The sequence below is a fragment of the Dermacentor silvarum genome, chromosome 3, assembly GCF_013339745.2.
Source record: "Dermacentor silvarum isolate Dsil-2018 chromosome 3, BIME_Dsil_1.4, whole genome shotgun sequence".
Lineage (NCBI taxonomy): Eukaryota > Metazoa > Arthropoda > Arachnida > Ixodida > Ixodidae > Dermacentor > Dermacentor silvarum.
The window spans coordinates 140,796,484-140,810,906 of NC_051156.1; the positions used below are offsets into that span (position 1 = coordinate 140,796,484).

General features: G+C 45.5%; 1 protein-coding gene across 7 annotated transcripts in view; it reads right to left on the reverse strand.

Annotated features, from left to right (window-relative positions):
• LOC119445839 (protein strawberry notch homolog 1) overlaps window positions 1-14,423 on the reverse strand; it is a 107,647-nt gene that overhangs the window by 26,664 nt on the left and 66,560 nt on the right. For 5 of the 7 annotated variants that reach the window (XR_007466044.1, XR_007466043.1, XM_049663670.1 and 2 more), the window contains exons 18-24: window positions 10,061-10,196; window positions 9,860-9,972; window positions 9,700-9,771; window positions 9,524-9,626; window positions 6,995-7,404; window positions 1,705-1,860; window positions 1,544-1,620 (exon numbers count right to left, since the gene is read on the reverse strand). Coding sequence is in view for 5 of the 7 variants with exons in the window: in XM_049663670.1 (XP_049519627.1) it covers window positions 1,544-1,620; window positions 1,705-1,860; window positions 6,995-7,404; window positions 9,524-9,626; window positions 9,700-9,771; window positions 9,860-9,972; window positions 10,061-10,196 (1,067 nt within the window). In the remaining 2 variants the exon portion in view is untranslated. The remainder of the gene's footprint in view (window positions 1-1,543; window positions 1,621-1,704; window positions 1,861-6,994; window positions 7,405-9,523; window positions 9,627-9,699; window positions 9,772-9,859; window positions 9,973-10,060; window positions 10,197-14,423) is intronic. The other 2 variants (XM_049663673.1, XM_049663672.1) reach the window with 2 other exon arrangements.

Genomic DNA, 14,423 nt, shown 5'->3' on the forward strand with positions numbered 1-14,423 from the left:
TGCACTTGTACCTCGCACTGTGAATAGAGTGTGAACAGGAGTTCATTTCCCCACCAAATTTCTTCAGTGTAATGCATTTCAGACAATTTCACATAGAAAACTGAAACTGGACTGTAAAAGAAAGTGAATGACATGCCTTCACCAGACGCACAAGAGTGATCTGCTGTTTACGCTTCACCGTTGCGCGAGCATTGAGTCTTTATCAAAAGAAAGGAAAATTGGGCGAGTTGGCGTTGATTCATGGTAACAGCCAACGCGAATGAGGAGGACAAAGCCCAAGTACGGCTTTCCCAATCCACAACCTCACTGAACTGTTACGTGAGCGCGGCGCAGAAGTGGATGCTGCACAGTCAAGCATGACGACAAAGCCGTGACCGGCGGCTTTTGGCATGCATTGACGCTGCCGGCATGGGAATACAACACATCTCATCTCACAGTGAAGCTACCAAAGCCTAGACCACACTGCATCTAATGCACCACACGGTAGCTTGACTGGCCAGCAGCACATCGGTCTGCAGATCGGGCGCACTGAAAAGAGCATGCAAGGACCACAAACAAAAAAAGCACTTGCTCGCCGCATACTTGTGCTTTAAGTTAACGAGGGTCTACTGCACTAAATGAACGAGAGTGGCATCAGTTTTCTCCATCACATGCTTATAAAGTCAACGCCTGATTTTTCGGACTCCCTGGGGACCGTGAAAATGTCCTCCACGACTCGAATCGCCACAGCAGCGGCGGGAGCGCGTATGTATATAAGGAACACATTTTATGATTCGTTAAACTGGTCCATTTACACTCTCGATGTGCTTCACCGCACCCAAGAGAAGGGAAGCGCAGTCGAGGACAGCAGAAAACTAGGTGGGGTGATGAAGTTAAGAAATTCACAGGCGCAAGTTGGAATCAGCTAGCGCAAGACAAGGGTAATTGGAGATCACAGGGAGAGGCCTTCGTTCTGCAGTGGACATAAATATAGGCTGATGATGATGCTTCACCGTAAACACTGAATATGCCTGACCATGTAACACCGCTGTATTGCGGCGAAGCTGACTTTTGGGAACTGTTTTTAATGTTTTTGACGCTGTCGATGAAGTGGAGTCCGCGCCATTTGCCAACACAGGTGAATCTTTCAAATGAAAAACGCAGCACAGAACAGCAGGAAAGTGCTAGGCCTAACAAAGCAGTCGTCAAAGCAGCTAGGCCTGACGACAGCACAATATGACTAATATGGCTGCCAGTTGATCGATATGCAGCCTTGTTCAAGGCTGCGAGATAAATCAAAACGGCGGCGGCATTGGCTTAAATTATAGCTGTTTTGCACCTGTGGCCATTACAAAAAGTCTGAGAAATCAAACGAGCAAACAAGGAAAGGTGTCATAGTCTGAAATTTCAGATAGCCTTATATAGAACACGTTACAGTGCCACGAAGTCATCGGAATTATCAGGCATGTCCGAAAAATAGGGTCATTGACTGTAAATCAGAATATTGTATTAAATGAAAACACACCATAAGGGTCTTGCTGTTCTCCTGTTTGAGCAAACTTACCAGTAAATGTGACTACATGTGTTTTCAGATGATTCATACTGCTCTTTCCAATGGGGTTGTGCTTCATCTGGAGTGACCTGCAAATTGGGAAGAGAACAGTCAGGCCAACGACACCCAACACTTGTTGGACATGGAGGAAGGAGCAGATAATGGCATCTTACCTTTTTGTACTTGCTCTTTAACTCATTGAGGCTCTCCTGGCGAACCTGGAGACCTGTGTTTGGCCTGTACAGGCGGAACAGCCTTTCCTTTTTCTCCTTCGACCTCCGGGCTTGGTCCGCAACAGCCAGCACTGCCGTCTTCTTCCCACAACGCACCTGCATACCCAGAGAGAAAATGACAACAGCCATCTTTAAAAATGTTCACAAACGCACAAATATTTGCAACAGTAAGACGTCAACATCTGGAATGGGTTTCACTGCTCATTTCAGCGGGTGGAGATAAAAAAATTTCACAGAACCAGGGGTCTGCGAATACTTCGAATATTTGATTTTGAATTGAACAGTGATGTTCAAAAAATTAGATTCACAAATCCAGTATCTAGTATTCATTCCTCAGTTTTCGGTGAATGACCCGGCCGTGGTCAGTGCCTTGATGTGCGGAGCGTAGGAATGCTGTGCAATCTCTATCGGTACAATGTTCGACCAGGTCGACCAGACAGATTGAAAGAATGCTACGCGAAAAGAGGGAACAACAAAAGCACTGCGTGTGGAAAGCATGGAAGCATGCGTGAAGATCGGGCCGATTACCAACTGGAAGGCACGTTGATCATATCGAATACGCAAGTTCCGTGTTCACGTATGCAGATTTGTGCAAGTCGAAGTTTTCTGCCTACATGTGAGCACACAGACGAACTTGGCACACGTGCTAACAGATGCCGGCTGGTCGACCGCAGACCTGAACGCCGCTTAAACGGCCATCAATCTAACTTTCACGCATGATCTCGCGACCTATCACACATGAGCTACCTGTAGGAACATACTAGCGACAAGCTTTCCGCGACGGTATGCGGCCCGTCATTACATTAGCCAGTCGCGAATTTTTGTCACGGCCTCCCCATTGACCACCCTGTCTAGCTTGTTAGGCCTAATTGGAGCTGCATCCTCGGGTTTCAGCGACTACAGTTACATACTGAATCAATACAGATATATTCACAGCAGTCACAAGATCCTCAGAAAGTCACCAAACTGCTTCGCCAATGAAAGCGAGTGTGCAGGATGACCGCTGTTCACGGCCGCCATTTTTGCGAAACACCTTATGGTGGCCCCTCTTCCGAACGCCGTACATACGCACACAATGGTCTCTTTTCATAGGTTCGAGTGACAAGTGTGGGGGTATTCCCCAACCCGTAGCATGTGCTATCCCAGCTACGTAGGGTTCGAGCGAATAAGGCAACAAGCGAGTCAACTCAACGTTTATTGCTGCGGGCAATAAAGTACACTTGCAGAAGGAAGTCCGCTCTGAACAATAAGTAATAAATAGGCTTGCCTCGTTGCGTGTGATAGTCACGCAAGTGAGGTCACTCACGGGTTACAGCAGGTAAAATCCGTCCCGGCAGGTTTGGTGTAGCGAGGTCAGAGAGACCCGGGGGTCTCTCGGATGCGCTCTTTTATACCTTGTTACCTTTTCGCGAGGGGAATGTCCTCCTCGCTCGTCGGATATCTTCCCTCTTCCCGCGCGGGTACGCGTGTCACGAGAGGGCAAAGTGCCTCTCTCTCGTGTCCGCCCGGCTCCCGCTGCGCGCGCTACGTGTGCATGCGACGAGCGTACGCGGGAGAAGATAGGCGCGCGTGCTCCCCACACCAGTCACAAGACTAGCTTTGGCTGTACATGGCGGGCTTGAAAATATTGTGCGACTAGTGTGCTGAAACCCGGCCTTCTGACTTGAGAACTCTTTACTGTCGGCACCGCGGTCAACCGTTAAGCAGTGCAAAGTGATGTGATGCGCATTCCCTGCTTTTGTCTGCTGTGCAGATTGACCTTAACGAGCTGACGATAACCCCGAGAAACCTCCTACAAGATAGAAAAAACCTCCCGTTTCCCGAAAAAAAACAACAACTGGAAAGCAAAACTTTCCAAGCAATAGATGATTGCCATTAAGCACAGCATGGCTCACTATTAAAATGAAAACCCGATGGGTATCTAGGACAACTTTGTTATTTTCAACTTCAGAAAGAAAAAAAGCACTTGTTTCTATTCGACAGACATTTATCAATAAACAATATTTTCCAGACTTTCATATATGAGCAGAGTTGTGATCAGTGCTGGCATACTAATTTGTTGTTCCCTACTACACATAACTACACATCTGAATTCCTAGGTACCTAAATTACTGATAGCTAGCAAGATTCTTGTTGTGTAACGTGAGTAGTCTCCTGAGCATGTACAACACCCTGTTCTTTGCACATTTCTAAGCATGAAAGTCTGAAGTAAATTTTCTGATATTTGATTCAATATTTGATTTGAAATTTACTATTCAGTATTCACACACACCCTAAATAGACTGATTTAAGGCAAATGAAGTTTTAGCTGTTGCCTATGAGGTGAACGGCGATGCCATTATGATGCCCAAAGAATCATGCATGTCGAAATTTTTGGTGTCTTAAAAAATGAATTAAAAATTCTGTCGCCAACTGTACTTCTTGCAAAAGACGAAGAAAAATGTCATTAGGTGTGTTAAATTTTTTTTTTATTTACAAATACCTCACAGGCCTACGAAGAGGCATAGGGTGAGGGGGGCGTGTTACAATAAATACATTTGGTTAAAAGATATCGATGCTACAAGGAACACAATAAATTTGAAAAAAAAAAAAAAAAACTAGACATATCGTAAAAAAAAAAACAAAGAAAAAGAAGTGAACAGATAAGCATTGCAAAAAAACACAGCAAGAAGTGAAAAAAAAAAGTTACATTATACATTACATAGTTACAAAGGACTTTATACATTGGATAATATTGAAAAAGCAAAGAAAAGTGAATAAAAAATTTAAAAATTTTAAAAATATTTAAAAAAATAACACAGGCATAACGCATGACAATGCATTTAAAACGTAATCGGTTTGATAAAACTGTGATCAGTGTGATGAAAAATGTTTCGTCAAATTACAGCAAAAAGCGTCATGATTTGTGAGCGAGGCAATGCTATCTGGAAGGCTGTGTTCCAGAGACGGATAGCGCGAGGCAGAGGGGAAAAGTTAAATGCTTGCGTCATGCCATATACACGGGCATAGCTGAAATTATTGTGTAGTCTGCGCGATGTGAAGACGTGGTGGTTCAAGCATGGTAGGGATATTCCGTCAGAGTGAATGAATTTATGGAATAATGACAGCAATGCAATATCACGACGAGTACTCAACAACTGCAATGATATTTCGGCTCTGATCTGCATTATGCTAGACTGGGGACTGTAATTATGAGTAATGAAACGACTTGCCCTACTCTGAATTATTTCCAATGCTTCAATTAGGTATTTCTGATGTAGTGACCAAATGGGAGATGCGTACTCAAGCTGGGGTCGCACGAATGTCAAGTAAGCCAGTTTACGCAAGGCAGATGGAACACTGCGTAAGTTCCGGCGCAACAACTCCAATGACTTGGATGCATTGGCGGAGACACACATAATGTGCTCAGACCATGTTAGGTTAGGTGTAAGGTGCACACCAAGATACTTATACTGTGCAGTCGGCGATGTAATACTATTGTTAATGTGGTAGATAAACTGAATTAACAGGCTTACGGGTGAAAGACATTGTTTTACACCACTGGTTCACGATATCTAGGTCTCGTTGGAGTGCTATATGATCATCACTCTTGGTTATTTGGCGGTAGATTATGCAATCATCGGCGAATATTCGTTTGCAAGACGATATGTGGTTAGGCAGATCATTTATATAAATTAAAAACAACAAAGGCCCAAGGACGCTTCCTTGCGGCACACCAGAAGTAACGTTAGATTTGGGGGAATCGCAGTCATTAACAGATGTAAATTGCTCTCGATTAGACAAAAAGTTACGTAGCCATGACAATGCATAGGAGTCCAATTTTATCGCAGAAAGTTTCAATATGAGGCGGCAATGTGCAACACGATCAAAAGCTTTGGAAAAGTCAAGGAATAAGCAGTCGGTCTGTAAGTAGTGATTCATGTTAAGGTGGATACCGGTTGTAAATTCAAATAACTGTGTCTCGCACGAAAAGCCTTTTCTGAAACCGTGTTGATTGCGGAAAAAAAAGCTGTTAGATTCCAGATGCCTATAAATATGCGAAGCAATTACGTGTTCGAGCATTTTGCAGCAAATGCAGGTAAGCAAGATGGGCCTGTAATTTTCACACGAGGTGTTACTTCCATTTTAATAAATTGGTATAACTTTTGCAATCTTCCAGTGGAAGGGAAGCATACCAGACATTAAGGAGTGCCTGAATATGTGGAACAGGATGACGCTTGAAACAGAAGTGGTTATTTTTTAATATCTTAGAATTTATTCCAAATTTCTCACTCATGCTGGCCATAACAGGCCCTAGCTCACACTGTTTTCATTCCACATCTTCCACAGGCAACGAGAGCAGACACACTGGAAGTCCTTGATTCTCGTGATCCTTTTGCACCAAGGAAAATAAAATTTTACATGGAGTTCTTCCTGCCAACTCCACTACTAGAAACGCAACTTATTTAAATACAGTAGAACCTTGTTCATAAGTTTTAGAAAAAAAAAAAAAAAAAACGCGAGAAAGAACACACTAAGTGGAAAAACTTATGACCCAAGGTCACTAAAAAATTTGGCAAACTCAACTGTAGTTGACATCTGCGCAATGCAAAGCATTGCACAAATCGTTGCAGCACTCTGAAACACACTCAGTTGTTTCCCTATTGCATAGTGTTTCAAGACGACGACAGGAAAACGAAACAAAATTGAGCTGATGGGTGATGACAGAATAAGATGGCGCAGCAGTAAAACGCAAGGCAGACATCAAGCTGCCTGCAGCTGAGAACAATGGTCCGTTTGGGTTATCCCCAATTAAAGGCATGCAGTACGCTTACAATGGCACCACGCCAGACGTGTGTGAAACAGATAGGTGAAGATGCAGCGATACTTGTGAATGCGAGGTGCGAAAACTGATTGCGTGCAGGCAAGTACTGTGGGTAAGCTAAGTGCTGGGTGTCTACTGCTGTCGAATTATATTTGAACATCTAGTGGCCTGAAAACTTGTAATAAAATTGCAGTTTGGCGATGTACTGAACATTGATGCTGAATGATCATGTTTTCTGGGAACGTACTAACCGTTAAAAAAGAAGCGTTGTGTTCTTGATCACGAGCGTTGGCGCTGGGAAATCGTACGAAACGGGATTGTATCAATGAGGTTCTACTGTAACGTGTGAAACTTTGTTGCAGTTGTCATTCACACGTGAACGTACCGTGCAAGGGGGCAACGTGCTCAAATGATGCAGTGGCTCACCTGGTTGGAAAGGTAGTAGCCTTCCTCCTTGCCCGTTAGCTCCTTCCAGATGTCCTGGGAGGCCTCAAAAGAGAGGCCGCGCTCAACGCTCACAGTGTGAAGCTCAGTCTTGGCTGAGCCAGTGGCGTGACTGCGGATGAACTCGTCCACCTTGACACGCCGCACATTGTCACCTGCCGTGCCCAGGTCCAAGATGCCCAGGTCGTAGCGGCCGGTCTTCTTGGCCTCGGAGATGATGGCATCCAGTGTGTCCGTGAAGTACTTGAACAAGGCATTTTGAAGCTCTACTTCAATGCCCAGGATGCGGTTCAGGAACTTGCTCATATTGTTGTAGTCTTTGTCAAGTGTCTGCATCTTGCTGAATTCATCCTCATTGACCAAGCCTACACCGACCAGTGCTTTTCGGCAATCTGCACAAGAAACACACAGTGCATTGCTCTCCAAGCACACCTAAACACGGGAAATCTCCACCTGAGTTGTCGTGGGTTCTCAAGACAGTGTCTGCAAATACTGACAAAGTGGTGCCATTGTGCAATCGTGCAGGCAGAAAACATACAAGAAACTGCGATGTCACAAGTGTCCGTTATGGAAAGAGACTGCACTCGCTTAAACACAGTCATACTGCATTAGCACATGCCTGCTTAAGATGTTGCAACATTGTGCATATGGTGAAGGGAAACAACTCGGCTGCCATTAAACCAAATGTAATTACAGTCAAACCTACTTATAACGATGCCAGTTTCAACAATATATTGGATGTAACAATGAGCAGCCGATGCACTGTCAACTTTTGTAAGTGTGCTATGGTAAAATAAATTGCTAACAACAATACTCCGATGCTGCCTTAATGGTTTTAACAATTAAATCTGGCTATGGAGTGTGCTCTGGAAGAAAATTAAAATAGAGCAACCAATATCCTCTAAAAAAATTTTGAGCACTTAAAGGCGTTTTCAGATTTTGCCGCATCGAAATGTGGCCGCCATGGCCGGAATTCGATCCCGCAACCTCGTGCTTAGCAATCCAACGCCATAGCCACTAAGCAACCACGGCGGCCCTGTGTCACACTCAGCTTTGTGCCCTACGCACCCCCCCTCATGGCATGCCTATGCAGCATTGCCTTGGGACAAATAAATAAATTAATTAATACGTAATCACAAACAGCTTTGCCACACCCTCCTTTGTACCGCGACATGCCTTCGTGTTGTCCCTGTCTCCTTTCCACCCTCACCGACGTTGGAGGGGTGGAAGGGAGACTGGAGAAGGGCGACTAAGGCGGCACAAAGGTGAGGGTGGATAAGCCACTGTTTTTTTTTTCTTTCCTGGATTTCAAATGCCTTTTCTTTTCCACACAGACACCCAGGGCCGTATTCTGAAACGTTCCATTTCGGCGAAATATCTTTTTTTTCGCTTTCAGGCACGCGCTGATTGGCTGGCTGAGCAAAACCACAGAAGAAGTAGCGCCACCTAGTAGTTACGGTGTACGTCACTTAGACGTCACGGTGTTAGTGGGTGCTCCCGACATGTACTGAATAAACGAACACGCCTGTGTTGTACTGCGGCCGATACATTCGAAAACAACACACCCGAGCCGCTCAGCACTCGCACGGTGCGCCCTCTCGTGTGTTTTGCGAAGCGTTCAATTGCGCGTGTTGGTAGTGCATGCTGACATCACGGGTAAGAAGCCGGTTGACTTATTGAACGCTACTTTCGCCTAGGCGAAATATCGCCGAAGTGGAATGTTTCAGAATATGGCCCCCAGTAGCCAGAATTAATTGTAATAGCTAATAATAGCGACACGGGAACATTGTAGTAAGTGGTTTATTTTACCACAGAACTTGCAGGAAAATTCAGGGTGGGGCAGTTGCTCATTGTTACATTCAAGTATTGTTAAAACTGGCAATGCTATGAGTGGGTTCGACTATGCTTCTTTCTGTCTAAAAATGTTCCAATGTTTGTCCCCTTTGTTTTTCTATGCAACCAGGTTATAACAATAGGATTTTCTGGGCACTTGAATATTCTTACAGGTGGGTTCCACAGTATACTGCCCTCAAGTCAGTAACATGCACCTAACTCTCGCTATACAAGAAAATTTTCACATTCCACACCCATCAAAACACAACTGTCACAGCCTAACCTAGCAGAGACAGAGAAAGAAAACAGCTGATTTCAGCAATGCTGCTAAATTTTAATCAGCATGAACATGCACATTACAGCCTATTAGCAAAACAAATATTCGCTGCTGCACAATTAGTTCTAAAATGTGCAAGAGGCCAAGCAACACAATATTCTTCCATTTGCATTGTCAGGTTTGAGAAACGTTTATGTGCCCAAATACGCCAGATCCATGCAAAATGCAATTCTACAAGCATTGCTGATACAGATGAGAAAAAAAAAAAAAAAAGGAATGTATAAACGCAAGTCACCTCAATAATCTGTTAAAAATCTTTTTTCCAGGCCAGGAAAAAATCTAGCTGCACATTCAAGAAGTGTTTAAAGTTAAGAACTGAGCAAGACAAAATATCCACTGACCGGCAAAGAAGTCCCCCTCGTAGTCCTCAGGTGGTGGAACCAGAGGCGGGATTTCCATCTCCATAAGGCCTCGCATCATGGTCTCCAGGGCAGCTCGGCCATACTGCATCAAACACAGTGGTGTGAGCCATTTATTTCTATTCTTCCCTCTTAAAGCCTCCTAAAGACGAGCATACCTTGTTGTCAATGTTGAAACGAGAAAGGTCTCTGGATTCGCCGGCTCTCCTGTCACCGTGAGTCAGTGCACCCTGAACAAAAACAATAATGAAGTGCCTTTATTTATACCAAGCATGAATTCCACTCTAAAGTTGCTGGACCACTTGGAATGCCTCTTACCAAGCTCTCAAGACGTTTGGCCACAATGGAAGCAAATCTTCGTTCACCAGCCAAGTCAGAAATGAGGAATATGTACTCTGGGGCATTCACCTGGTTTGACCTGTGTGTACGTCCTGGAGGAAGAGAGCAGGTGTGATATCACTTCATTCTTTCACTGTTTTAGTAAGCACTGCATGTAAAATTTTAATACTACAGTCTTACCAAACTGCTGCACTGCTCTATCTGCACTCCACGGTAGCTCAAGGGTGATGTGGACCCTACGAGCCTGGTTTTTCGCTCTCCTGTCCGATTGCAGTGAGATACCAGAGCTCGCCGCCTCGGAGATGATGGCAATGTGCTGCAAAGATTCATAGAAACAGGGGAGTTCATTCTGAACTGCACCAGATACTTCCTGCAACTCAACACTTATTTGCAGGCCTTGACTACAATGTAAAGTGTGTCAGACAGCCCATTTTGATGCACACACCAAGCCTCCAGAAAACCTCAGCATGCCAGCCTGGAGATCACGGGTTTAGGTAAGGAAATATAATGTGGTTGTGACAGTTTCAGTGCAAGGGTTTCCGATCCAGTCTTTAAAGGGCACGACAAAGTTCCATCCCTCCTAACGCTGTTATTTCACAGATGTCATTTCAAGATTCAACTATCAGCATAGTAAGTTCGGAACAAAGGGATATACCAATGGATAAGTGAAACCTATAGGATTCTGTAAATATTTGAACCCTTTGTCTTTATGGACAGGGTTTAAATGCCCCAAAGCAACTCGAGGATTATGAGAGATGTCATAGATAGTATTTTGAATTAGTTATGGCAACTCGGCATTCTTTACCACTGATGAGTATAGTTGTCATGAGATTTTGGACCAATGTAATTGATCACGAGTATAGTCCCGAACAAAAATGCCTCACAAAGAGAAATTCACATACAGTTGAATCTCATTAATTCGAACACGCTTAATTCGAACCGACGCTGTGGTCCCGTCAAAGTTATGTGTATTCCAATGGGCGAAAACGCTCAGTAATTCGAAAATAACCGCGCACCAACAATACTCTCAGCAGCACGCCAAATCCGCGCACGCGCGTCGCCGTGCCGGCGCCGCCCTGAAGTTTCGTTCACTGCCGTTATCGGGATGCGAGAGAGAGAGAGAGATTGTGGTTGTGCAGAGGAAGAGACGCTATCGGGATGCGAGCGTTGGCCGGCGTGGGCAGTTTCGTGGCCCTTGCTCGCTATGTGCTTGCGCGGCACGATATTTCAAGACTCCCACCGTTCGTACAAAGCGCTATGGTGAACAAATACGCCAAAAATAAGTCCTTCTTTTAATTCGAACTTCTGTTAATTCGAACAAATTTTTGGGCCCCTTCAAGTTCGACTTATTGAGATTCGACTGTATAACCCCGATTTTACTTTAATTTTTTTTTTGAAATAGCACTAAACAATAACTCTGGTGGCCAACACCAGGTGAAACAGCACTGGTTAGGCCTAACGGTTAAGGCAGGACACTAAACTGTCGCAGGAAGATTGCCATCTATCGGTGATGTGCGCTTACTGAACAGTACAGGTTAAGGGGGGACGTGGCTTTCGATACCAACTTTCTTATTTCTGTGTGGATTTTTATGAAAATTGGCAGACTTATCCGCAATGTTTTTGTGATACTACTGTATAAATTTCATAAAGATATCTTTAGAACTTTTTTATGTACAATATTTTTCTCCTTCTGGCCTTGTTCCAAGCCTGAATCGCTTATAAATATGATAGAACACTTGTGCAAAGCACTGTGCATTCTAAGATGAATGGTTGAGGTCGTGACAGTCTTAGATTTTTTTATTTGCAACGTAATTTTTTTTAGTTCTCATTTTTTAAGAGGTGACTGTACCACAGGCCTTTAGGCTGTGGGCAAATAGCCGAATCATTAATAGTAGTAAAGTCAAACTGGAAAAGCAAGAGTGTCATGCCCTGGACAGTACATCCAGGAATACAAGGAAAAAAACGGAACTGAAATAGACCTAGTGGTCACGAAGAAATCAGTGGTACAAGCAAAGCAGGAAGCAAGAAAAGTCATTTTGAGAAAAAGGCTTTCAAAGTTGTACCTTAGATTTTACATTATCAAAAGGCACCGGGGTTGTAGTCTTTTGTGTCCTTTTCAGTGCGCGGCTTCTTGAGTGCCCTGCCTTTGGTTTGATGTGCCTTGCTTGACTTTTTTTTCCGCAAGACATCCTTTTCCGCTGCTCTGCGAAGAGCATGTTGTCCCGGTTGCAGTCCAAGTGTTGCACAATACTCAGCATACGCACGGCGGGCCCCAGCATTGTATTTGCAGACTGCCTCATGGACAGCTGTCTCTGTCGCAACCAATGACGCATTTTTATCTTTTGGCAGCAGCGACCATATGACCGAATGAAGGCTTTCAGCAGCGTTTTGGGTTTTTTTCCCTAGGCAACGGCTGAGGAGCTGCATGTCAGAAAGGCGTTGGTACACGGGCAGCAATGCTTCGGCAACATGCTTTCCAAGCCGGTATTTGTGAGGAGGTGGAGGGTTCTTCTCTGCTTCTGCAGCCTGATGTTGGCACCAACTTTGGGGCCCCTGCGGGCAAAGGTCATGATGGGGGTCTTGATCGGTAGATGTTATATGATAATATGTTGCCATCACGGCTTTTTGCATGTCTTGAACATTGTCGTTGTCACGCAGGGCCATTCCATAGTAATTTGTAAGTTTCTTTATTAAATCTTGAGTGAGGCCACCTTTCCCTCCAAGAGGTTGCCCTTTCTTGCCTTTTGTGACCAGAGCACGCAGAGCCGTCCCCATCCTTTTCTTGACGTGATTGATGCAGTCCTCCTTTGTAAATGGAATAAATCCATAGGTCTGGTCCTGACAGAGTGCTACAAAGGTTCTACTGTCACCATCACAAACAATGTTTGTATATCGCAAACCATGTTTGCTAAGGGACCTCCTGAATAGAGTCAATGCTGCTTCAACCTCCATTCTGCCAGAGTTCACATCTGTGTTTTTTTGGCAGACGTGTGATGCTTTCCAATCATCATAGCCTTCATCCCCTTCTTTGGGGCCAAGTGTGCAACCATGGCATCGGTTTGAGAGGACCACGCAGTCGAGCACCAGTCCTGTGAAAAATTCTATGACTGTGCCAACACCTATGTGGGATGTATGGCCACGTGTTAACCATGTCCCATCATAAACAACTGTTATATTGTTATTAAAGGTAGGGTCCATCTCCTTGTAAACATTGCGCACTGCCATCACAGCATCGGAAAAAATATTGGCAGCAGCTGTCTCACTGGCAGGTCTGAACTCAGCCTTGAGATGTTTCTGAAATGTTTTGTGATGCAACCCTCTATGGGAGACATTCATTATAGACCAGAAATCGGTCAAAGCTGTTGCCCCTTTGCCAATACTTTTCACAGCCTGTACTGCTCTCATATTGACATCAAAAATTTTGCGGCCTTCCTTTCGCGGCGATGACCACCCCTTCGCGACAGCGCCGCAAAACGCGCACGTCAGTATCATTTGCGCCGCTAACCCATGTCTCGTTCCCAGCTCAACTGAAAGTCCTGGTTGGGAGCACTGCTGGCACTTAGATTTGCCGAGAAGCGCGTTCAGGGCAGTCATCTGAACGATGAGAAACTCCTCCGCTTGTTCCGTACCGGCAAGCACCTCGCCTTCACCCGTCAGTTCCATTTTCCGCGCGGTCGCCGACACCGAACTTAGTTTTGCTTGCACTTTCGCGGCGACCTCCCGGGATGCTTCGGCCGATACAAAACGCGGCTCCAGGTGTGCCAGAATGGTGCCGCCCCTACTTGTAGACGGCGTAGCAACATCGTGCGAAGTGCCGAGACGAGAATCGGACACATCCGAGGCGCGATCGCTGGATGCATCTGACGGTGTGGAATGCGGCGCGACAAGCTCAACGGTGCCACTGCTGCTCGCACGAGATGTTTCGCCCGCGTATGAAGTGCCAGAGAGCGACTCCTCAACATCGTCGACACAAGTAGGCATTCCGGCCGCGTGTGAAGTGCTCGGCGGCGGCTCCTGAACGGCATCATCGGCACGCGTACGCCTCTTGCTCGCATGTGGAGTCCTCGTCTGCGCGTCTGCGACTTCTGGGCTATGCTGCTCAGTACGGCCACGCGACCCTGAAGCAGTCTTTTTCACCGTCGGCGATTTTCGCTTACGAGTGCCGTAAGCACGAGCCGTCTTGTACTTCAGCGGTCGCCGACCCATGGTCACCAGTAAACTTCCGAAACTACGCCCCGCAAGCGCTGATGAATGCGTCCAGCCGATATGTCCACCAGAGTAGCGTATCACATCACAAAGCAGCTTCCGAAACTAAGCTCCTCACGCACTGACAGCAAGCCGATATGTACAGAGGCGCGTATCACAACACAAGTCAGCTACGTTCCGCAAGTACTGGCGATCCTGGTGAGCCGAGATGCGAGGAGGCGCTTATCACTTGTGGAGTCCGCTTCCGAAACTACGCTCCGTACGTGCTCACGAACAATGCGAGGCGAAAGTCAGACGTGCGAGTCACGGGCGATATCAGATGTAAGCTTCTGAAACT